The 26,343-nt window shown below is 40.3% G+C and overlaps 1 protein-coding gene across 2 annotated transcripts in view; it reads right to left on the minus strand.

Annotated features, from left to right (window-relative positions):
• The window catches only part of tcp1 (t-complex 1), a 49,334-nt gene that overhangs the window by 7,347 nt on the left and 15,644 nt on the right, over positions 1-26,343 (minus strand). For both annotated transcript variants that reach the window (XM_078556802.1, XM_078556803.1), the window contains 9 exons: positions 22,380-22,508; positions 21,505-21,602; positions 19,733-19,843; positions 14,635-14,816; positions 12,636-12,762; positions 10,744-10,919; positions 9,774-9,897; positions 4,919-5,111; positions 4,199-4,362 (listed from right to left, as the gene is read on the minus strand). In XM_078556802.1, the coding sequence (XP_078412928.1) occupies positions 4,199-4,362; positions 4,919-5,111; positions 9,774-9,897; positions 10,744-10,919; positions 12,636-12,762; positions 14,635-14,816; positions 19,733-19,843; positions 21,505-21,602; positions 22,380-22,508 (1,304 nt within the window). The remainder of the gene's footprint in view (positions 1-4,198; positions 4,363-4,918; positions 5,112-9,773; positions 9,898-10,743; positions 10,920-12,635; positions 12,763-14,634; positions 14,817-19,732; positions 19,844-21,504; positions 21,603-22,379; positions 22,509-26,343) is intronic.

Raw genomic sequence — 26,343 nt, forward strand, 5'->3', positions numbered from 1 at the left:
AGGCTGACAGTAAGAACTCCAAAAAAAGGGGAAAGGTAGGAGAACCAGAACCAGGGCTCCTTGGATTACAAAGGAAATGGACATTATGATGAAACAAGAAAGGGAGGGTAGATGATGCATGTCAGGTGAATTCTTCAAGTGAGAACCAGGTCAAATACAACAGGCTGAAAAGGGAGGTGAAGTGGAAAATAAGACTGACAAGGAGACAATATGAGAATGAAATGTCGGTCAACATAAAAAGGAATCCAATAATCTTCTACCGGTGTGTAAATTGTAAGGGGGTATAAAGAGGTGGAATGGTCCCTATTAGGCATAAAGAAGGTGATCTATGCTTAAAGACACAGGATAAGGCTAGAGTACTTAATGAGTACTTCGTGAATGGGAATCTGATGAAGAATTGGTAGGAGTGGAGATAATAGCGTGGAAATTCAGAGGCAGGAAAGGCTTACTATGTTTAGGGTAGATAAATCACCTGGCTGGCATCCCAGGTTGCTAAAGGAATTGGGACCATAGGTAGTGGAAGGCTCGTCTTACATCTTTCAACTTCCCTAGATATGAAGGTGCCAGAGGATTGGGGAGTGGCAAATGTGACACTCTTATTCCAGGAAGTGTGTAAGGACAGTCCTAGCAACTACTGGCCAGTTAATTTAACATCAGTGGCGGGTAAGGTTTTGGAACCCATAATCAGGGGGGGGACAAAAAATCACCAGGCACCTGAAGAGGTTTGAATTAATAAAGGAGAGCCAGCACAAGATTTGTAAAAGGCAGATCATGCTTGACTCATCTCATTGAATTTTTTGACTAAATAACAGAGAAAGCTGATGAAAGGAATGTGGTGTATGTTGTCTATATGGATTTTAAAAAAGCTTTTGTCAAAGTACCATAAAAGGCTGGTTAACAAAATTGAGGCTCAAGGAATAGAAAAGTCAGTGCCCAATTAGATTTTTAAAAATTGGCTTAAGGATAGCAAGCATCAAGTCATTTGGTTGTTTATCGGACTGCAGGATGGTAGACAGTGGTGTTCCCAAAGGGTCCCAACTAGAGTATTGCATTCAGTTGCTGGGACCACTGCTTCTTTTGCTAGACTTGGATCTTGGAATACAGAGTAAAATTTCAAAATTTGTTGACGCTACCAAACACTGAGGATGAAACAAATCGCCTGCAACACGGCACACACAGTTTACAGAATGGGCAGATAAGAGGTAGATAGAATTTAATATACAGAAATGTGAGGTGATGCATTGTGACGGATGGAATAGGGAGAGACAATCTAGGCTTAATGGTGCAGTGTGAAGAAAGACGAATTTGGGGATGCATGTGCATCGATCTTTGAAGGTCGCAGGACATATTGAGAGAGCAGTTAGCAAAGCATAAGGGATCTTTGGCTTCATTGAGTACAAAACCAGGGAAGCTCTGTTAAACATGCATAAAGCTCTGGTTGGTCCCAACTAGAGGTCCCAACTAACTGTATTCCGTTCTGATCACCATATTTAAAGAAAGACGTGAATGTTCTGAGACATTGTAGAGGAGATTTACCAGAATGGTTCGAGGGATGTTGGGGGATGGTTTTAGCTACAAGGTTAGGTTGAAAAGCTTGTGTTGTTCTCCTTAGAACAAAGTAGATTGAGGGGAGATATGATAGAAGTGTACAAGATTACAACAGGCTTAGATAAGGTAGACAAGGAAATGCTCTTTCCACTAGTGGATGGTACAAGGACTAGAGAACACATATTTAAGGTTTTGGGCAAGAGATCAGGGGGAAATGTGAGGAAGAACTTCTTAATGCAGCAAGTGGTAATGATCTCGAACACGCTGCCCATGTGAAACAGTAAGTTGAAAATTGGATGGACACTTAAAGGAAACAAATTTGCAGGGCTACGGGGATCAAGTGGGGAGCGGGACTGACTGGATTGCTCTGCGGGTAGCCGACATGCACTCGATATGCTGAATGGTCGCCTTCTGCACTGTAAATGACTCTAAAACAGTGTTGTCGGAAATGGTTATTTTTCAGGCTGGAGAATGGTATACAGTAGTGTTCCCCAACGGTTAGTTGTTAGGACCACTACTTTTTTTTTGGCTATATATAAATGACTTGGATCTTGGAATACAGGAGAAGAATTTCAAAATCTGCAGATATCAAACTTGGAGGAGTGGCACACATTGAGGATGATATAAATTGCCTGCAACATGAACTTTCCCCATGGCAACATCTTAGCCAGAGTCAACTTGCCAACCAATCAGCAGCCTTTTCTCCTGTAGAATAAATTGTTGTGATCTTTGAAATTTGGCATTCTTGTGCCTGATGGGTGTAAGATGAAAAGCTTCAGCAACACTCCTCTCTTTTCAGCAATATTATGAGTGTGTTTTGTTAAAATAAAGGCAAGGTTAATGGCAGCACCTGTTATTTATTAAATGTTATAGTAATTTCAGTCAAGGAGATGCTCAGTTAAACACTAATAGCCAAAAGTTGGTGTCAAAGTTGCCTATGCAAAAATGTAATTTTGCTGTCTGTCACACTATTGAGATGCACTGAATGCTGTAAAAAGCTGCTGTATTTGTGCAGTAGATACAAACTAAATTCACCACAAAAAGTCAAGTCTTGTTATTTCAAGTGTAAGTAATCCTTTTGACAATTGTTATTTATCCTCTGGCACTAAAAATCAACCATTACAAGTGTGGCGTTTCATTCCAACAGGTTATAAATTTTGGAGTGATTTCAACAATGTTCAAAATGTGTTTTTTTTTTTTAAAAACTTTTCCATCCAGTCTCTGTCTCTCAACTCAATCATTCCCTAACTACCCCGGACCGCTCCTTCTGTACCTGACTTAACATTGAATTCGCTCTCCTTCTCAATCCTTATGTTTGTTTCCCAATCCTTAAATCTTTTTAAATTAAATGTTTTCTTCACTGCATAGTTATCAGCTTCCACTCTCAGCAACTTTGAGAGTAAAATGTTTTGAGTGGAAGGGTGCAGGAGAAAGTCCAACTAGTGGCAGATACTATTAGATGCCCAGCAAATTCTGTTCCTGTGTTCACAATCTGCATTTAAAAAGATTACATCCAATGCATTTTAATGGAGCTCTGACAGTGAAGTATAATTTTGGATTACCTCATAGCAGGAAGGGATGATTCTTGATTCCTCTTGGAGAATGAAGCGGGCAAATACTAAATAGCTTATTTCTGCATGGTTGTGCATATCTAAACTGGACACTTAGTTACCCACTTATTGAATAAACCTCACGGTGGCCAAATCATGCACTTTAACTGTTCGAATGCCCAAACCACCCAGCAGTAGTTTTGGAGCCCCACTCCCATCACAAATGGCAGATGGAAAAAAATGACAAAAGCATCAATGCCTGGTTCAGCCAATCTGAAGCTAACAGGATGCATTAATCCCCAAATAGATTGACAGGAGTCACACTGGAGAAATTAATCCATGTGTTCTGGGGCTGGAGTAATTTGAAAACTCTTTATTCAAGGTCTTTTTGTTCAGTCATCATTACCACCTTCCTCTTCCACTTTGAAGTAGCCCAAGCTTGCTATGAGGGCCTAAACCTCAGGCTAAAAATAACAAGGTCTTAATTGCCAGAAAGAAATCAATCTGGCAAGGAATGAACATCCATTATCAAAGATAAATAACAAAATTGGCCACCCAGTTCTCCATTCCGACCCTGGTATTACCTAGAAGGAACACTATAATTTTCAAGTATACCACCCTGATCTCATTGTCATTGGGTCAATATCCTGAAATTCCCTATTAAATTGCAAGTTGGGTTTTAAAAATTCAGACTTCGAATACTTCCAAGTAAATTTGCGTTTTTGTATATGTCCGTTTGTTCAAATACTTTCCTATCTATTCCTACTTTTCCATTAGTATTCTGAACTTAGACTTTGGGAATTCTTGCATGAGTTTCTTAAATCCTCTGAAGCAGAGGATTTCCCACCATTGTGAATACACAACACAAGGACAGCTACCCAGACGATACTAGAAAATCAAGATGTTTGGATGGGTGAAAGTGAATCCACGTATTGCCAGCCCAGGGAGCCATGCAACCAAAACCCAACTCTTTGAGGATTTTACAAAAAAGTGATGAATAGATATCCTTTCACTGTGGTAACCAGTAAATCACCAGCAGTATACTATACAAAAGCTGTGGCTAATAGCACAAAATATCTGTAACAAAAAAATGTACTTACCATTTGAGATTTTTGCGCTCGGGGTTTACCTGGGCTTCATTGTGGAATGCACGGAGTTTAGCAACCAGGTCTGTGGAATCCTGAGCTGCATTTACTGCCAGAGTCTTTGGAATAACCAACAAGGCTCGGGCAAATTCAGCAATTGCAAGCTGCTCACGTGATCCCTGAAAGGCAAAAAAAAAATTTTCAACTACATTAGGCATTCTTCATGACAACTTCCTCTCAATATTACAACTAAATAGGCACAATAATCAGTTACGGCTAATGTATTGCACAAGGCAGACTGTTTTTTTTTAAAAAACCCACCATCTTGAGGGAGTGTTCTCTGAGATAGAAATAAAAAAGTATAAATAAGTGTTATCCTTCTCTTCTACCTAAATCTCAGTTTACCTTTTCATATCTTCCTCTCAATCCCCCACCACATTCAACCAAGATTAATTTCTTCCTGCAACACATTTGGTTGTCATGATCTTTTGCTTGAACAATTAAAGGTTGTATTTTCAGATATAAATGCAGGGACCACTCAATACCCTCACTCAAGAGTTTAAATTGCCATGGGTGTTAACATTTGGTCAACAAAAGTTACAGTTCCTGAGCTTTAGTATGGGCCAAGGACACCATGAAAACAGGGCTTAAATAAACAAATTAAATGACCAGGAAGGAAAACATATATAGAAAAATCATGCCCTTTTTGCAGAAATATTCAAATTAGACTCATACCAAACTAGTTGCGTAGTTCTCCAAGTAGATGGAGAGTGCAGCTTCCACAGCACCACCACCTGGTACTAACGACTTGGATTCCAGGACTCTCTTCACCACACTGAGTGCATCATGGAGGGAACGCTCCATCTCATCACACATGAAATCATTTGCTCCACGCAGGATGATGGAAGCAGAAGTACGGGCCTTTGTGCTTAAAAAAAAGTGAAAAAGCCACATCAAAATGGTAGCGTGTGTTAATGAACAAAAAAAGGTTCAACTAATTTTAAACCTGAGGCAATCAAGCTTAATGACAGGCAGGAGTCACGATTTCTAACACTGCATGCACTTGAGAATTTAGTTTTATAATATCAAAAATTAACTTGCTTTTATATGAAACTTGAATGTCCTAAGGTTATTCACAGGAACAGTTGCCTAAACAAATCTGTCACTGAGTTACAAAAGGACATAATAGGACAGGTAATCAAAAGTTTGGTCAAAGGGCATTTTAAGAAGGAGAGAGTTAGGAGGGAATTCCAGAGCTTACCGACTAGGCATTTGAAGGCAGGTGCCAATGATAGAAACTGGAGTGCACAAGACACCAGGATTGAAATGTTGTAAAGCAGGATGGCATTTCAGATATAGGGGGAGACAAGACCATGGAAGGATTTGAACACAAGGATGAGAATTTTAAAACAGGCATTGCCAAACTGGGAGTAGATATAGATCGGCAATGGTGAGCAGGATATGGTACAAGTTAGGATAAGGGGTATTTCCAGGCTTTGTTTTTTTTTTGAAATCTTAAGTCACTTAATTTAGTATCTCCATAGCTTAAGAAATGTCCATTTTTGTTCAAGCAGGGTGCAATTTTAGAATACACAATGGTGAAAAAATGATCAGTTAACTGTCTCAGAAAGGCCAAAAGTATGCAGGGTAAAAAAAGATCAAACTGATGGTAGTACAGGGTAGTTCTAAACTTCATGAAGAGTAAGGAAGCTTTATTCTGCAAATAGAATGCTGAAAGATGATGCTTCATTCTCCTGCACCTCTATGCCTCACGTATGAGCAGCAAAAAGAAATCCTCTTAACAAGAGCTTAATCTTTATGCATACATAAGGAATATGACTATTTCCCAAACACACAATGGGCAGAATTTTGCCCTTGATGGACGGGTGGGCCCGACCGACTTGGCGGCGGGCAGGCAGCCGATCGCCGCCGCCGAGACGGGCCCCGCCGCCATTTTACGCGGGTGCTTGGGTGGGAGGTTTCCCAACTGCGAGAGTGCACGAAAGAGCGCACATCTCCCGGAGGCTAAGTGGTGCCTCAGGGAGTTTGCTGAAAGGTGGTGAAAGTTCAAGTAGAAAAATTTTTAAAAATCATTAACATGTCCCTCTCATGTGAAAGTGTCACACGAGATGGGACATGTTAATGAAGTACACAAAAACTTTAAAGTATTTTAAAACCGAAATCAAACCTCATCCTGCCACTGGATGAGGTTTGTGAAAAAAATCACTTACCCACCTGCCCGTTGGGACCGTGCGCCGAGCTGGAGTTCGCATGAGCCCCTCAAAATCCTGGTTGATTGGTCACTTAATGGCCTTAACAAGGCCTTTAATTAATGGTGGGCGCACGTGGCACTGCATAGCACGCCCGCTGACCAAAACATTGCGATGCCACACGCGACATCAACGCATGACATTTTAAGCGCTGACGTGCGAGCTCCGCTATCCGCACATCAGCCAGAAGATTCAGCCCAATATAATTTTCTATCTTACCAATTTCTTCCTTCCCTTGGACACACTTACCAGAGTGCACTTCCTTAATAGCGCAGTCTCAATGGCACCTGCCTAAAATAGTCATTTTTCACACAAGTACCTAGACACTAGGCCCTTCAATTCTGTAGGACATTGCAATCAATCTTGATTTCAGCTTGCCCAACATCCATTCACGTGCACTTTCTAGTTTTCCAGTAAGGATCAATGAACAGCAGGAACCTAGGATTCCCAGGGGCATCAAGGCGACAAACAATGTCCCAAAAACCACCCCAGCTGAGACAAGCTAATTAAGTACAGGCTAAAAAAAAATCAAACCCGGTATCTTTTCTGGTGTTATGGGATGCGCTTGCCCATAAATCACTGGGGCAGTGAAAGCAGCATACATTTCATAAGATCCAATTACAAACTCCATGTTCACAACTCAGACCCATCTTCTGATGAAGAGTCATAGGTACTCAAAACATTAACTGTCTTCCTCTCCACAGATGCTGTCAGACTTGCTGAGTTTTTCCAGCTGCTTTTGTTTCAGACCCATTAAATCTTTTTTTTTAAATATAGTGAACCCTACAATTGTAACTCTCTCCATCTCCCATTAGCATCTCTCCTGATCTGATGGCAGCAGGTCGTGGTGTAAACAGGCGTCCAATACTCGGTGGTGGTGGGACAAAATTTGTTTGAGGCAGTGATTTCAGGAAGCTCATGTATTTTGGACATATGACATGAAAAAGAGGGGAGTGTTTGGATAGAGAGAGTGCAAGGTAAAACACCTCGAAAGTGTGCGCAAGGTAGACCCAAGATGGCATTGATTGATAATGTTTTGGACTGATCTCGCAATGGGACAGGCATTGAGGGCATGGGGGAATAGAACTCACTGGAGAAAGTTTGATCATAGTGCAGCCAACCCTCGGAATGAGGATGGATGAAAGACTGATGAGTCTGGTGGATGAGCATCAAAAGCCTAATCAACTATGGAAACCAAAGCAAAGGCTGACAACATACTTGTCCAATGGTCATACGCAGGGCCAATACTGTGCACATCATTTAAATTTGATCAGGAATCAAACATGAACCATTCCCCAAGTAATTAATTTGACATCAAATCAGCTTACTGGCTCAACACTAGATGCAATACATCCGAATGGGCAACAAAAACGGCTTTGAACAAGTTTGAGTGATACATCTTGGGGGTAAGAATGAGGAGAGGCGACATAAACTAAAGGATCAATTCTAAAGGAGGTGCAGCAGGAGAAAGACCTGCGGGTAAATGTATACAAATTGTTGAAGGTGGCAGAGGAGGTCGAGAAAGCAGTTAATAAAAAGTATATGGACGGGATCCAGGGCTTTTTATAGAGGTAGAGTAGTACAAAAGCAAAGTTCTATAAAACACTGGTTTGGCCTCAAATGGAATATTGTCGAATTCTGGGCACAACACATCAAAAAGGATATGAAGGCATTAGAGAGGATGCAGCAAAGATTTACAAAATGGATCCTGGGACGAAGGATTTCAGTTACGCAGATAGACTGGAGAAGCTGGGAATGTTCTCCTTAGAGAAGGTTAAGAGGAGATTTGATGGAGGTGTTCAAAATTATGAGGGATCTGGAGAGTAGATAGGGAGAAACTGTTCCCAGAAGGGTCAAGGAACTATAGGACACCAAAAAAAACTAAAGGCAGCATGAAGAAAAACATTTTTAAGCAACAAGGAGTTAGGACCTGGAATGCACTGCCTGAGAGTGTGGTAGATGCAGATTCAATCATGGCTTTCAAAAAGGATAATTACCTCAAGAGAAAAAGATTGCAGGGCTACAGGGAAAAGGTAGGTGTGTGGGACCAGCTGAGTTGCTCTTGCAGAAAGCTGGCATGGACACAGCAGGCTGAATGGCCTTCTTCTGTGCTGTACCTATCCTATGATTCTATGAAGTAAGTCAGGAACAAACTGACTCAAGAGATTCAAGAATTTTTTTTGATTAGGTTGATACAACAGATTTTATCTGCATTGGTACAGCTAACACAGCAGGAATATAGCAACCAAATCAAAATCCAAGCAAAATGTGAATTCAAGAGGCAAATGTCATCACTGCTACTCTACATCAGATTGTACGGTGAATAAGATTGAAATAATAGGATTTCTGTACAGTCCATGCTCTGTTAAACACAACTGCAGTGTCTTTCAGTTGCACAAGACTGAATATTCTCTATCCCACACGTATAACTGCTCATACTACTGATGCAAGTGTAGCAGCAAATAAATGGGAGTTTCAGCATCATGTATTGCAAACAAACCTTCAGATAATGTGCAATTCTATCAACTTAATCACATAGCCATAAATCATAAATATTCAAAGCCTGAAGTTCAGCTTAACTGTAAACCTAACAGTATTAACATGGCTGTTCGTTTCCTGCTTGAAGGCATTGGCTAAATGGATTCTCCCAGTGACTTAGTTTGTGAAATGCTTTGTGTAACAGTCTTACACATTAGGGAGCTCCTATTCAAGTCATCCAATCGGGGGACAGGAGTGTAACAATGGCCTCACTCCAAACTACAGACAGCAAAAATTATTCAGGGTTTTTGCTACTGATCAGTTGACAATATTCTTCTCATCTATGAAGCCTAAACACAAAAAAGCCTTTAATACGAACTTTCCAGGCTCACACCACTATATTGATAGAACATGAGCAGCCAATCTAGAAAAACTAGACCAGAGCAAATAATCACCAAAGGGAGCTAAGCTACAACTGGTAACGCTGCAACCAAACAATTCATGAGTGTTTACTGCAGCAAACTGACATCTGACAAAAGTTCTGTTAATTTCTATCAAAACTTTGGCACAAATTTCATTATGCACTTAAAACCCTTTGCTTTCACTGGAGTTGAGACTTAAACCGTCAAACTATTTGGTACAAATAATTTTTCTCTCCACCTCCTACAATAAACCAATGCTGCTAAGCTAATTAGAAGGGCAACATCAAGGAAGTAATCCTGCAAATCTAAATGTTCAAGAACAGAAAAAAATGTCCAAAGTGAATGAAGATAAATCCTTAAAAAGGAAATCTAGAGTATTGATGGCAAAGCAAACACATTTCACCCCCCACCCCCACTTACTTTTTAATCAGTATCAGCTCATCGTCACATATCCTTTCTTGAACCACTTCCTCAGCCTGGCCTAGCATGGAGGCTTCGAAAGTCTCTTCTCCTTCTAAGTTTGCCAGCGTTGAACACATAGTTGCTACAAACAAAACAAGAGTAAAAATGTGAAATAAATGCCTCTGAACTTTTCTCTGCCTTTATCTAATGCACCAATATAAAATGGTGCCATCAAAAGGAACAAAAACACTCAATCAAAATAATAGGCGTACACAATTACATGTTAATATTGTCACATCAAGTCTTCAAAGGTAGAGATGATCGTTGCTGTTGCGTATCGGACCCTTCAGAAGACCCGAACCATGCTTATACGTGGTTATTGCATGGGAAGCTTAACCTTTCAATAGGGAGATTTGTGCTAACAGGTCCTTCCGAAAATGTCAGTATCAGAGACTTGGACCTATTGCGTGATACTTACCCAGATGCTTACTCTAGGCAGGAAGACCTCGTTGCAAGGACAGAAAATGGTAGGGCCATAAACATCTTTGCAGTCAGGAGCAATCGCCTTTGGATCGCTGCTGACTGGAATGTTTTTGCCAAGATTTTGTAACTGCATATTTGACCATATTTTAAAGAATGTATAATTACACAAAACTAAATGCATATTCATTACAATCAATGAAAAAAGGCCCCTTATTCAAAATGGAATAGTGTTAAAAAAAACACATTTCGAAGAATGTGCAAAAGCAAAGTGCTGCTGATATTGGAATGATGAATCATAAACAGAAAATGCTGTAACTACGCAATAGATCTGGTCGTATCTGTGAAGAGAGAAACTGAGCTAATGTTTCAGGGTGATGAACTTCAGATTTGAAGAAAGGTCAGGACCTGAAATGTTAGCTCTGTTTCTCTCTTCATGTATATGCAATTTGTTACTGTGCTGTAGAGGCAATGCAATTCCAAACTTAAGTCAAATTTTTATACATACCTCCACTTGCCTTTGCAATTCGTTTCAAGTCCCTTTTCAGACATCGGCGTACTGCCATAGCACCCGCATCCACAAAATATTTTAGACACATATCATCAATGCCACCAGTGGTCAGGATGACATTTGCACCTGTAGCCAAGATCTTATGGATTCGCTCTTTGGTAATATCAGACTCTCTGAAAATCAAAGCCACAATCAACATTGAATACTAAGGTGGTAAAATGATTACAAAAAATATACATGACAGGAATGATTACAATTAAGTTACCCAGAGGGCTTTTGATGTATAAGGTGATCTCAGGTGGGGTGGTAAAGTTGATTCAGCGTGTGATCATTGTAAATCTGATCGCACAGATCTAAAACTGTTAGCTTTAAGTGATATTACGAGCAAAAATATGAAGGGTACTTATACACACTATATATTTAGTGTACTACACATTTATATATTTATATACTTAACGCTATTCTCCTTTTCAAATGCCTATACTACACATCTTGCATCTATCAATAGGGAGGGAAGGTACAAAAACAAGGTTGGGATTGGAGCTGTAAAATAAAATTGGGGCATCAATGGGCACAGGGTGATGGATGAACTGGAATTGGTGAAAGTTAGAATATAGGCAGCAGAGTTTTGGGTGAGCTCAAGTTTATGGAAGGTGGAATTTGGGAAGCTGGTCAGGAGACCTTTGGAATAAGCATAAGAAAGGAATGGATAAGGGCTTCAGCATCAGGTGAGCTGACACGGGCCAGAGACGGCCAATTATCAGAGGTGGATGGCGGTCTTGGCAATGAAGAGGATATGGGCCAGAAGCTCAGGTCAGGGTCACATAGGTTGCAAACCGAAAATGCCAAGATTGCAAACCTTCTGGTTTAGCCTCAGAGTGACCAGGGAGAGAGCTGGAGTCCATGGCAAGGGAATGGAATTTGTGGCAGGCACCAAAGACAATGTTATTGTTTTTCTCAATAGGAAGCAATTTCTGCTCATCCAATATTGGATGTCTGCAAGCAGCACGACAAAGCAGAGCAGTGGAGGGGCCAAGAGAAGTGGCAGTGAGGTAGAACTGGGTGCCATCAGCGTACTTGTGAAACCAGATTGTGTTTCCTGATGTCACCGAAAGGCATCATGTGAATGAGAAACAGGCAGCCCTTGGGGCACTCTAGAAGGTAATGGTGCAGAAGCAGAAAAAGCAGTCATTTCAGGAGATTTTCTGACTATGACTAAATAGATAGGAATGAAGCCAAGCCAGGCCATTCAGCTGGACAATGGTGGAGAGGCATTGGAGGGTAGAGGTGTGATCAGCTTGTCAGTGGTTGCAAACAGCTCAAACTAGGGTAAAGAGTGCCAAGTCCACCACACAGTCACACAGGATGTAATTTGTGATTTTGTGGAGGGCTGTTTCAGTGCTGGGATAGGAGGGGAAATTTGTGTGTTCAAATAGAATTGCACAAAAAACAGACATTGATTCTAGAGATAATAACGTCCCAAACACTTGAGAGGAAAGGGAGACAGGACAGTAGTTTGCGACAACAGTGGAGGCCAAGGGTGTTTTTTCTGAAACAGAATTTCTTTTGGCAGATTTGATGGGGAGCTGGGTAAGTATGCAAGGGGGAGGAGGAACCACCGACGTCAGCAATTAAGTTGGGTGGCCAGCAATTTTGTAGGAATAGGGTCAAGGAGGAGGTAGATCTCATGGGCAATGGATTCGGAGAGGAAAGGAGAGAAATCCCCAAACTCCAATTACAATAAAATTAAACTCTCTAAAAGCTCTCAATTGCAATCTCAAGATAAACTAACAAAAATAGTTTTTTTTTCAAATTCAGTATTAGCTAGAATAACAAATGATTAAAGGGAAGAGCATCTTCTTCCATTTCCAGCTTCAATCCTGTCATACCTCTGTCTAATTTGGTCCAATTTTTCTGGGTCAGAGATGACAACTTGGACACCCAACTTCATTTTTGTCTTCTGCAAGCTGAAGTCCAAACATGCAATCTTTGCATTAAGTATTCTTTTGGTCATTCCTAAGAACAAAAATATTTCAATTAAACTCAACTCAATTGAATTAAAATAAAACTAAATTACAATAAATAAATTAATTCAAAATATGACCTGGAAAGTGAATTCTGGCGGAACAAAAAGCCGAAATGTCAGATCTCAATTTAACTATTTCAAAAGTGTATCACAATTTTAAACAAATTAATTATAAATAAAAATAAATAAAATGCACATAAGCTTCCTCAATGGTTTAGTGTGACAGAAGAATCACACAGGTACTCCAGCTGACAGACTAGGTCAGTTTCAAACATAGTTGTTACTGCTACCTGTTCTTAGCCAGGGCAGTAGCTGGGGTCAAACTTATTTAGCTGATAAGAGGATTGATGGCTATGATGTTCAATGGTCTGCAGTTGATTTGCCTGGCAAAAGCCACAGACTAAGCGCACAAAGGCAGAATGGGGTATTTGGGTTGTCAGTGTTATTGTATAAAATGTTAAGGAAAGTTAATTTATTTCCATTTATGATCCTAGGACAAAAATGTGTATTAGTTATAAAATTTATAATTATATAATAAAAGTAAAAAGTTATATAACTAAGTTATATAACAACTATATAATAGTTGTAGTTAGTATCATTTAGATTGAATAATCAGCAATGACAATGAATTTTCTAAATCTCATTTGAATGGCCGGGCTCTGATCTTAAAGTTACACTTCCGTTTGTCCTAGATTCCTGGACTTGCAGAAAAGTTTATCTTTACTAACCATATCAATTCCTTTTAAATCCTAAAAATTTCAATTGTATCATCCTTCTCTATACCTTCGTCTCCTGCTTTCCAAGGATTAAAAGCTTAGCATTTCTTCTCAATTTAATTCTTGAAGCCTACTCTAGTGAATCTGCACTAAACTCCTTCCAAGGACAATCCTTTCTACAGCACAGTGCCCAGAACTATACACAGTTCTCCAAGTGTGGTCTAACCAGAGCTTTGTATAGCTATAACAGACATTCCTTCATTTTAAATTCTAACCCTGTATTTACTAATACTAACATTCCATTATTTCTTGGTGCCCAGCAATATTTGAGAGATTTGTACACACAGACCCCAAAATCTTTGGACATCTAATGTCATAGTTTTTTCACCATTTAATCAGCTCAAATTTCTTTAACTATTCAATCTGTTTCATTCTAAATTTCAATTAACTTTCCCATAACAGACAAGACCAACAGGTCTATAATTTAATGGTTTGGCCCTCTTACCTTTTTAAATAATGGAGTTACGTGTTCAATTTTTCAATTTAAAGGGTCAATTCCTGAATCAAGAGGGTTTTGGAAGATTGTGGCTAAAGTATCAGTAATTTTCTCACCTAATTCCTTTAAAATCCTTTGAAAACCATCATGTCCTCAGAGTTTGTTTAGTAGCTTTAATTTTTCTAATACCTTCCTTGTTTACACTAACATTAGTGAGCTCCAGTCCGGCTGCATATTGTGCATCATTATTTGTGACTCTGCTATTCTAGGCCAGAATGGAGATGGTGGTGAATTCTCCCATCAGATCAAACCTAGAGGTCACTGCTGTAAGTGAATGGAATTTATTTTATAGATAATTAGCAAGTAACAATCTCCCATGTACTACTTCTTGTAATTCTGTGCTTTTATCAGGTGAAACAACTGAACCCTGCTTGTTGCAATCTATAGAAACTCTTAAAAGAGTCGGTGCTGAGTGAATTAAGAGTATGTTTGCTTTGCTATTTGCTGAAGGATAAGTCCTGCCCTGTCTCCAACCAGTGACCCAGTGGTGTCAGACATTCTGCTGAAAATACTCAAGTGGTATTATAACTGACATTTAAAAATATTTCATTTAACCATAGAGAACAAACTTATACGCTGCTGATATTTACCTTGGGAACCAACAGTACAATTAAGTGCATACCCATTCACCAAGAGACTCTCTCTCTGGCTCCGTCCATGAGCTTTCAGCAAATTTATAGCCTTGATTGGATAGCGAGCCTGGCCCTTGGCATCTGTGAATTTTACTGCATGAGCAGCATCTACCACCATGTTGGCAAAGAAGTCTGCATCACTATGTGATTCGAGTCAAGGTCCAAAGTATTGTTAAAGTTTAAAAATAGATCTAGGATTACGAAAATAAAGCACATTTGAAAACACAATTCCCTCCACTGGCAAGATATTATGTTATACTGAAAGTGCTATGGCTTACAATCTGCTGACTTGAAGCAGTCGTTTATATGCATAATGCAAGCATAGAATGCTGTGGATAGTTTACACTCATTCACACAATTTAATGGCATGTATTTCAAAGCCACAAAGGTACAAAACTGCTAACTACATACTCGCAGACACTTCCTCCTACCTCTCCCTGGACCATGACCCCACTACTGAACATCAAGCCATTGTTTCCAGGACTGTTACTGACCTCATCTCCTCTGGAGATCTTCCTTCCACAGCTTCCAACCTGATAGCCTCCCAACCTCGGACAGCCCGCTTCTAACTCCTACCCAAAATCCACAAACAGGACTGTCCCGGCAGACCGATCGTGTCAGGCTGTTTCTGCCCCACGGAACTCATTTCTCGCTATCTTGACTCCATTCTCTCTCCCCTTGTCCAGTCCCTTCCCACCTACATCCATGATTCCTCTGACACCCTACATCATATCAACAATTTCCAGTTCCCTGGCCCCAACCGCCTCTTCACCACGGCCGTCCAATCCCTCTACACCTCCGTCCCCCACCGGGATGGTCTGATGGCTCTCCGCTTCTTCCTTGAACAGAGGCTTGAACAATCCCCATCCACCACTACTCTCTCCGTCTGGCTGAACTTGTTCTCATACTGAACAATTTCTCCTTAAACTCCTCTCACTTCCTCCAAATAAAAGGTGTGGCTATGGGTACCCACATGGGCCCCAGCTATGCCTGTCTCTTTATGGGGTATGTGGAACATTCCTTGTTCCAGTCCTACTCTGGCCCCCTCCCACAACTCTTTCTCCGGTACATCGATGATTACTTCGGTGCTGCTTCATGCTTTCATCTGGACCTGGAAAAATTTATTAACTTTGCTTCCAATCTCCACCCCTCCATAATTTTCACATGGTTCATCTCTGACACTTCCCTTCCTTGACCTGTCTCAATTTCTGGTGATAGACTGTCCACCAATATCCATTACAAGCCTACCGACTCCCACAGCTACCTCGACTACAGCTCCTCACACCCCGCTTCCTGTAAGGACTCCATCCCATTCTCTCAGTTCCTTCGCCTCCGTCGCATCTGTTCTGATGATGCCACTTTCAAAAACAGTTCCTCTGAAATGTCCTCCTTCTTCCTTAACCGAGGTTTTCCACCCACGGTGGTTGACAGGGCCCTCAACCGTGTCCAGCCCATCTCCCGCGCATCCGCCCTCACACCTTCTTCTCCCTCCCAGAAACGTGATAGGGTCCCCCTTGTACTCACTTATCACCCCACCAGCCTCCGCATTCAAAGGATCATCCTCCGCCAACTCCAGCATTATGCCACCAACAAACACATCTTCCCTTCACCCCCCTGGCGGCATTCCACAGGGATCGTTCCCTCCGGGACACCCTGGTCCACTCCATCACCCCCTACACCTCAACCCCCTCCCACGGCACCTTCCCATGCAACCGCAGAAGATGTAACACCCGCCCCTTTACTTCCCCTCTCCTCACTGTCCAAGGGCCCAAACACTCATTTCAAGTGAAGCAGCATTTCACTTGTACTTCCCCCAACTTAGTCTACTGCATTTGCTGCTCCCAATGCAGTTTCCTCTACGTTGGAGACACCAGAAGCAGACTGGGTGACTGCTTTGCAGAACACCTTCGGTCTGTCCACAAGCATTACCCAGATCTCCCTGTCGCTTGCCATTTCAACACTCCACCCTGCTCTCATGCCCACATGTCCGTCCTTGGCTTGCTGCATTGTCCCAGTGAAGCTCAACGCAAACCGGAGGAACAGCACCTCATCTTCCGACTCGGCACTTTACAGCCTTCCGGACTGAATATTGGGTTCAACAATTTTAGATCATGAACTCTCTCCTCCATCCCCACCCCCTTTCAGATTCCCCCCCGCCCCCCGTTTTGTTTTTTCCAATAATTTATATAGATTTTTCTTTTCCCTATTTCCATTATTTTTAAATGTATTTCCATCCATTGTTTTATCTCTACCTTTTAGCCTTTTTCGATTCCTTCACCCCACCCCACCCCCACTAGAGCTATCTGTACCTTGCTTGTCCTGCTTTCTACCCTTAATTAGCACATTCCCTTAGATAATATCACCACCTTCAACACCTCTTTGTCCTTTTGCCTCTGACATCTTTTGGTTATCTCCACCTATCACTGGCCCTCTATCCAGCTCTCTTGTCCCAACCCCCTCCCCACACCTTAAACCAGCTTATATTTCACCCTTTTCTATTTTTCCTGTGTTCTGTTGAAGAGTCATGCGGACTCGAAACGTTAACTGTGCTCCCTTCCACAGATGCTGCCAGACCTGCTGAGTTTTTCCAGGTATTTTCATTTTTGTTTTCGATTTCCAGCATCCACAGTTTTTTGCTTTTAACTACATATCTAAGCTTGTTAGAATAATTTACATTAAAATCAAACACGTTGGTTAACAACACACAAGAAATAATGACAAGTGGAAACAGAACAGTAACAAATTAATCAGTGATCACAAGCTCAACTGCACTTTGTAGCAGAAATTAGCTGAAGTAAAAAGGTTACTGCTTAAAAAAGACAATATTTTGTCTTGCACTCTTCAGGACAATTCACAAGAATAGCGAAGGTAAAGGGAACAACAATTTCACTGTGAGAGAAGAGTGCTGATTAGTTGGCAAGTGGACTCTGATTGGTAGAGCCGTTGCCACACAGAATGCACTGAGTCACATCAAACGGTGCATTCTCCATGACAACGCCTCTACGAGAGTCTGGTTCCAACCAACCAGAATCCTCTTCTCACACAGTATAAATTGTTGTTCCTTTGACATTTGGTATTCTTGCAAATTGCCCTGATGAACGCAAGACAAAAAAAGTCTCTTTTTTCATCAATACTCAAGTTCTGTACTACCAAATGACTAAAAAAGTTTCACTGAAGTAATATCAAGATAGTTGGAAAATTCTAAACCTGATTCTTTGTGACAAGGTATAATACTGCAGGTATTGAACAAACATATGGGTTCATTTTGAAGCTCGTCTTTCAATTACATTCATGAAAAAGATTGTTTAAAAATGTTCTATTGCACTTGGTCCTATCCATGAAGAAAACAGAGCAGAAATAGGAATTGCCGAAGAAAGAGACATGTCTGAACTTTTCGTCTTGCGCTCATCAGGACACTCGCAAGAATACCAATATAAGCGGGAAAACAGCAATTTATACTGTATGCTAAGAGTGTTGGTTGGCATGTGGCGTTGTCAAGGAGAATGTGCCACTGATGGTTACCAACACTTAACTGCCAAGCATTGTTTGAAATTTAAACCAGGTAACTTGACCCTGATTGGTTAAGGCATTGCCCTGAGGAATGTGTCAGCGAATGGCTGTCACTTATTTTATTTAGTTGAAACAGGCACAGAGTATGTACATGTTCTTTCTGTCTGCAAAGAACAGGGCCTCGTGTATTAATACATGTAGCTTCTAGTGCATACAAACACACCACATTGCGAGCCCGACTGACAATCTTAAATTGCTTGTCAGTATAATTCTTAGCACATTGAGGATTATTTAGCAAATGTTGTCCAATCGCAGAATCACATCTAATGTTGGATCTTGTTTTGAGTCTTGCAAGCACAGGCTGGTCGGGTACAGTCTGTACCCTGCCTGTTGAGAGCAGCAGCTGGGACATGCTGTTTGATACGATCCGCCAGTCTTTGGGAAGTACGGCCTACACATCTAGCATCACACTGGCACTGAAATTCTTATACCACATTACTCGTGTGTGATAGACAGAACGTCTTTTTTGGCTTGATGGCAGCATCCTGTTAGTGGTGAATGCACAGGAGCTAGCTTCACCTGTTGCTCAAATTTTTGAGATTCCTTGCCCTTCCAGGGTAATCTGAGGTAGAACAGACACTTTTCAGGGGTGAAAGTGATGGCCTTAGGCCCATTCATGAGTTTGCATGATATACAGTGCAAAATGATCTGATCAGGGTAGTCATTATCCTGCAGGATGCCTTTGATACGACCTATTTCAGCGTCAAGCTTACATGGTAAGCAAATGGCTCTGGCCATAATTACAAGGTTGACGAGAAGACCAATCTTATAGCGTGTGGAATTGTAAGAATCCCACGCGTATCTTGACCATTGAAGGCAGGCTTGCGGTAGACTGTGGTAGAGAATCTCCTGGCAGATTTCTCAACTAGTACATCGAGGAAGGGGAGTTCATTTGACTGCTCCTTTCAAAGGTAAATTTCAGCAGAGGATGGAGCCCATTAAGACCATATAAGGAAATTGTTACATGCAGCTGGGGATTTAACTATAGCAAATATATCATCCACATATTGGAAATATGCAAGAGATAGGAGGTTATGTCTCATTCCATCAAAGACATGTTTTTCATGAAATCCAACAAAGATGTTTGCGAGAGCTGGGCCTAGAGGGGATCTATTTGGGCATATATGATGTCGTTAAAAGTGAACTCAACTGAGTGAACTGCCAAGTTCATAAGTTCAATGAATACGGAATCAAGAAATAGGAATGTAATCCTTGGATATGCTGTTAGACAATCCCAACCGGTACTCATTAGGGTAACTACACATTAGAATAGCATTAACAGTTTAGAAACGTTACAAATAAGGTAGACTCCTTGCCCGATGAAAATGCCCCTGTATAGATGCACACATTTGGAATGCCCAGTGGCGTAAGGGACAAGATAGTCACAATGTTGAATCATTCCTCTCGGCAAGAAAAAAATCTGCAGTGAAGACATTGGGAAGGAAAATATATATAGAATGCAGAGTCATTTCTGTTAGAAAGATACACTCCAATTATTTTTGATGACATGGAAGTTTTAGCAGCATTGACAAGACACTCTCTGCCTAGTTCGTCCATGTTAATAGTCAGGTTCTCCTGGATGTAACGGACTGCCTCCCTGTTAACAAAAACATTAAAAAATTACCAAATTTTAAATTACAAATGTTGCATTCTTAAATGAGCGTGACTGAATATGTTGAATAACCTGAAATATAAACTTACACAATTCTTGATGCTTTAGTGATGCCAGTTCAACAACAAGTTTGTTAATCTAATCTTTGACATCAGACCACCACTCTTCATGTTATAACAATGGTTAAAGCAAACTCATCCCTACCCAAAATTCTCAGTGAATATTCATGGCAAATATAGCACTGAGCCACCTAGACTGGAAATATTTCTGGTTTAACCCCTAATTTATAATGAACAATTCTCAGCAAGACAATAATTTTAATGACTATGTAGCTATTTGGAGGAGAGCACAATTAAGAGCACGTCAACAGCAACATTATAAAATATCCAGCCTCACCATCACCTTCTCAAGGGCAATTGGAGATGGGCAATAAACCCGCGACATGCCAGCAATTCCCACATCTCGTGAAAGAATAAGTTTTTAAAAAACTTCTGTGCAGCCATTTTATTTGTACAGAAACAAATTCAGCACATTATTATGACAATGTTTTTTCTCCCCACAAGCAATAACTAGCAAGTCAAGAAATAAAGTCAAGCTAGTCAAACGATATGGGTTCTTGGAAAGATTAATCATTTACAAATCTAACAACACACAAGAAAGCAATATCTAGTAAAACAATTCCCTAGATAAGAATTCAGGTATGCATTTTTGTTTAAAAATGAAAGAATTAAGACTGAAGCTATAATTATTATTCCACCATTCTTTTAAAATATATGACATCTATAGGGAAACAAAATTACTCTCACTAATAGCATTGATTGGAACAGTTTGTTACCGTAGCAAACAATAGAAGATAGCTAATGACACTCACATTTAGATCACTGAGTAACTAAGGTTCAGCCCCAACAATTTATGAAAAGGACAGGTAGCTGTCTTGGTTAGATACGTACATAACCTGCTCAAAATAATAATTAATTGCTGCAAACTTCCCTTTCTGAAAACATTCAACATTTTCTGCACAGCATAAGGAAAAGGCTACCTATGTAAGAGTAGCTAATCAGATCTCTCAATCATTCCAAAAAGAAATCTCTGCTTCAAGTGCAAACAGCATCAATTCCCCAAATGAAACAAATGCTTCTCAAATATAATGGGAAAATTCAAAAAAGGTTTATTTTAAACTCTGCAAGACCCTTTTAGAATATTACCTGTAATGGAGAGCCCATTAATAAATGTTTTAGTGCCAGATATGAAGAACAAACGGCTTATTAAAAAAGTCTCAATTGTATCATACAAAATTATATAACTGTTGTAAACTTCCTCTTTCCACTTGTTTGTTCCAAACTTGGCTTCACTTAACCACTTCATCTTCTGTTCTCACCTACTATATTCACCTATAATTGTGTCCTGCATTACTGTATTGGTTGCTTTACCATGTGTTTTTTGATAAAAACGAATGTTACAGATGCTAATTAAGTATTGATAAATTTCAACACACCTGAATAATCTTAACTAAAACAAATTTCAACTTTGCACAAACAGTATCTCATGCTAGAGAAATTAGTACCAGTTAAAATTTGCAATACGTCTGTAAAAAGTGATTTTAATACTTGTATCTACCTGACTTAGAGTATTTCATCAGAACTTACTTGCAGGCAAGACGATAACCACCAATGATTGAGGTTGGATGAATTTTCTGTTTCACCAATTCATCCGCGCCCTTAAGTAGTTCTGCAGCAATAATAACCTGTATTAAAGGACAAAGGAACCCAATCTATCAAAAGTATTAACTTTCCCTCACACCCATATTCACTTTCACAGCTGGCAAATGTATCTGTTTTATGAATGCTATGTTCAATGAGAAACAAAAAGTGAGCTATTAGACAACGATCTCTTTAATCAATATACAAAACCAAAATTGTTGAACAATTGGAAGAAATTAATTGAATTATGATAAACAGGTTATGCAAAGTTACATTTTAAAATCTGAAAATCCAAGTCTTTAAGCACCAATTCCAATTTTCCTATGTAATTATGTTGCTTACTTTAAAATTATTGGATATTTCCATTTAAAGCAGAAAAATTAATTCAGCATTTGTATCTAAAATGCAGTATTCATGAATGACATAAGGCATGTTGTCAACTTGGGGCCAATGGGATACAGGAAAATAACTTTTGTATAACCCAACTGCTCAGGTTCCAAGTCCTTGGATCTCAAAATATTACCCTCCCCACCCACGCCCCACCCCCCTCCTCCTCTGGACAATTGTGTTTCTTTTGCATCTTCACTGAGTTAATTCTAGATAATAGGCAGTGGTAATATCGAGGTCTCACAAACCATGGCGCTGAATTTTTATACAATACATCAATTATTGACAGAAGATTCTGTTGGTCAGTAAAGTGATAAAATAGTTAAGTGATCAGCCTATATTTGTACTTTAGAACTCAGATTAATCCACAAGTATTCCCCAGTAGTAGAGCTTTTTTTAAAATAAACCAGGCCAGCTAATACAAATTTACTTACAACTGATGTTGTACCATCCCCTACTTCCTTATCCTGAAGATCAGCTAATTCACATAACACCTTGGCAGCTGGATGCTCCACTTCAAGAAGTTTTAGAATCGTTGCTCCATCATTAGTGATGGTGACATCCTACACAAGATCAAAAACATGTAAAATTTAGAAATGAGAGGCATTGGATATTTTATTTTGCTAGATCCTTCAGAGCAATAGTAATTTAAAAAGTATTTTAAATAAGATAGCATGAAATAATTTATTTTATCTATCCCCCACAGCACTTTCTTTACTTAGTAAAGACAGCGCTGATCCTTAGAATGATTACGGTTTTACCTTCTTTTAGAGCTATACAGCTTTAAAAAAATTCTTTATTGTAGAATCTCACCAAATCAGTCACCATGTGACATCACCAAAGGACGTCAGCATAGGGTGGCTATTTTGAAATATCGGACCTCAGCAAAGTATACCACTAGTTGGTGGACATTTCCCAAATGCCAACGCCCACAAACGTATTTCCATTGGTGCTAACTACCCTCTCTTCATGCCTCACTCTAGCATGACTATGTTCTACTGCAAGCATGAAACTTCTCAGTGGAAAGGGCATTTCAGGCAACAGGAGCTTTAGCTGATTGTTTCATTTTCCAAAACGAGAAACTGAAGCCTATGGTATTCCAAGCACTGCCACTGTTTTGTAGACTGGGGAGCAAAACCCGGAATCTTTCAGTTAATGTGGTTCAAACGAACACTGACTACTGTACTTACCAACTGAACCGGCACCTCCAGGAAGGTGGTGAGCTGGATGATTGAAATACCCTAATAAATTTTGCAAAGTGAACTAAGAACAGAACATGAGCTAAAAATAAAACGTAACGTAACAATACACAGGCTAGCCTAAATGTTTAGCATTAAATCAAGATTAAACTGGATAGGTCAAGAACATGGTAGCCAGAACAGCAATTTGTGGGAGCGCTCTGCAGATATCATAGCCATAGGACAGGTCCCTTCAGCAGAACTGGAGGTTTAGTTAAACTAATCAAATTAAAGGGGACCTGCGATCTAACAGCACTAGGACAAAGTCTGGCTTGAAGTGGGTATATCTGCATTAGACCACATCTGACTTTCAGATGAATTCCTGCCAATAACTTACATCTACTTTAACCTATACAATGACCGATAAAACACCATGATATTGGTCCACACTGTAGCACCAACTGCTTTCAACAAGTCAACACTTTTTCATGTGAAAGGCTAGACATTAAAGCAAGTCACTGCGGGGCATGGTCCACAAACTCAGGCTGCCTCACTGTCAATCATCCAAGAGCTTTAGCTTACTGGCAGTTGAAGTAGCAGAGGCTGGAGCAGTCTTTCTCGCCTCAAACAGCAGTGACACCTGGGGAATGAATCTTCAAAGAAGTTATTATCCTTTAAAAGTAATAGAAATTTATCAACCTTGCTTCACTACAACAATTCTTGATTCTCAATTTGATGGTTAGAGAAATTGTAGCTGGGGCAGCACTTTGTTGTTGCCAATTTAAGGGGCATCCATCCACAGGCACCAGTAGCTGTTAGTAATCTCTTCACAGAAATTCAACCTTCTACCCTTCAGTCTCTGGTTTCATCCATCTTGGCACCTGGACATCAGTTTGTCACTGATTCCACCCATACGAACATATGAATTAGGAGGAATAGGCCATTTGGCCCCTTGATCCACTATTCAATAAGATCATGGCTGATCTCGTATTGGCCTCAACTCCACGTTCTGCCCACCCCTGATAACCTTTGACTCCCTTGTTAGTCAAGAATCTATCTACCTCTGCCTTAAAAATATTCAATGATCCTGCCTCCACTGCTCTCTGCGGAAGAGTTCAAAAGATTCATGACCCTCAAAAAATTTCTCACCATCTTAAATGGGAGACCCTTATTTTCAAAATGTATCCCATAGTTTTAGTCTCTCCTACACAGGGAACATCCTTTCAGCAATCACCCTGTCATAAGATCTTCAGGCTCTTATATTTATTTCAATAAGATCACCCCTCCCTGATATCAGTCGAGTGAACCTTCTCTGAACTGCTTCTAACGCACATATATCCTTTCTTAAATGAGGCAAAAACTGTATACAGTATTCTAGATGTGATCTCACCAACTGTACAACTGTAGCAAAACATCCCTTTTATATTCCTTTCCCCCTGCAATAAACCACAACATTCTATTTGCCTTCCTAATCACTTGCTGTGTCTGCATGCTAACTTTTTGTGATTCATGTACCAGGACACCCAGATCCCTCTGTACAGTTCTGAAATCTCTCTCCACTTAAATAATATGCTGGTTTTCTATTCTTCCTGCCAAAGTGGACAAGGTCACATTTTCCCATATTATACTCCATCTGCCTAATTTTTGCTCACTCACTTAACCCATTTATATCCCTTTGCAGACTCCTTTTGGCCTCTTCACAACTTATTTTCCTACCCATCTTTGTGTCATCAACAAATAGAGCAACCATATATTTGGTCCCTTCATCCAAGTCATTGATATAAAAGTTGAGGCCCCAGCTCTGATCCCTGTGGCACTCCACTCGTCACATCTTGCCACCCTGAAAATGACCCATTTATGTGTTATCTGTTTCCCATTAGCTAACCAATCCTCTATCCATGCCAATATGTTACCCCCTACACCTTACTTATCTTGCAGAGTAACCTTTGGTGTGGCACCTTGTCAAATGCCTTCTGGAAATCTAAGTATAGCCCATCCACAGGTTCCCTTTCATCCACATTGCATGTTACTTCCTCAAAGAACTCCAATACATTTGTCCACTTTATTAGTCTTCTGACCTTTAGTTTTGCCATGTGTTGTCTCCTCCCTGCCGTATTTCAAGACAGTTATTCCGATCTTATACGTAACCTCATCCATGTAGCTTTGTTCCCACATGTCCATTCGCATGTGTTTTTGGCTGTGATTCTGGACCATTGCTTTTGTTCTTCTCTCTCTTTACTCCCCATCGCTTCTCCACCCACTCTCCTCAGAGTTCAGTGACCTCCATACCTCTCTAAACCTTTCCCTCAATGCCCATATTCACAGCCACCCCCTCTATCCCAACATCTTGTGACCTCACTACCCCCATCATGACACCACAGGTGAGGCCATCTCCAACCATTTCCTTCTATTGCTCCTACCCCACTTCCTTCATTGTCCTCCTCTGGGGAAAAAAACTCTCTCAAGTAACTTACCACTGCATTTTCAAATTCCCAACTATCTGGGACCCACTACCCTGATGATGACGACATCACTTCCAAGGCCCTCATTTCCATTAAAACTATTGCTCTTCTTCGCCCTAGTTGTTGCTTGTCATCTACATTTTCAGATTTGGGAATCTATGGCAGACAATTGGCTGAACCATTCATCACAAGATCCAGTTGGATCGTAAAGCACCCATGTCCTGCCCTCCTTTCCAGAAAGTACTCATTATTAAAAAGAATCCTGGAATTAAAAAGAATCCTGAAAAGAATCCTTCTTCACCAAGAGCCGTCTGCTTAAACCACCCGTCCACATATCCTCCGCTCTTACCTGCAATAACAAGTGCAAGGAGTTCATGGGCTTCTCTTGTCACAAAGATTGAGACTGTCTCTGCCACTTCTCTTCTTTCTCAAGACCACCTGGCCAAACTTCTAAGGTTTATTGTTGCCTCAGCCATGACTTCTCAGCTTCTTCTAGATTATATCTCACCTTCTTAAAAATTCGTTATTTTTCTTTTTTAGTGGATGTGGGTGTCGCTGGCGAGATCAACATTTATTGCCCATCCCTCATTGCCCTTGATTGCCATGCTTTGCCAAACGGTTTTTAATCCATCACCCACTTCCTACTTCCTCAACATAATTTCCAAATTGTTGAACACCAAATTTTCATTTCCATTCCCTTTTAGCTGATTTTGTTAACCATACCCTCTCCTTAGATACTGTCTCCCATTGCTTTCAAA

This window comes from Cetorhinus maximus, chromosome 14, assembly GCF_964194155.1.
Source record: "Cetorhinus maximus chromosome 14, sCetMax3.hap1.1, whole genome shotgun sequence".
NCBI lineage: Eukaryota > Metazoa > Chordata > Chondrichthyes > Lamniformes > Cetorhinidae > Cetorhinus > Cetorhinus maximus.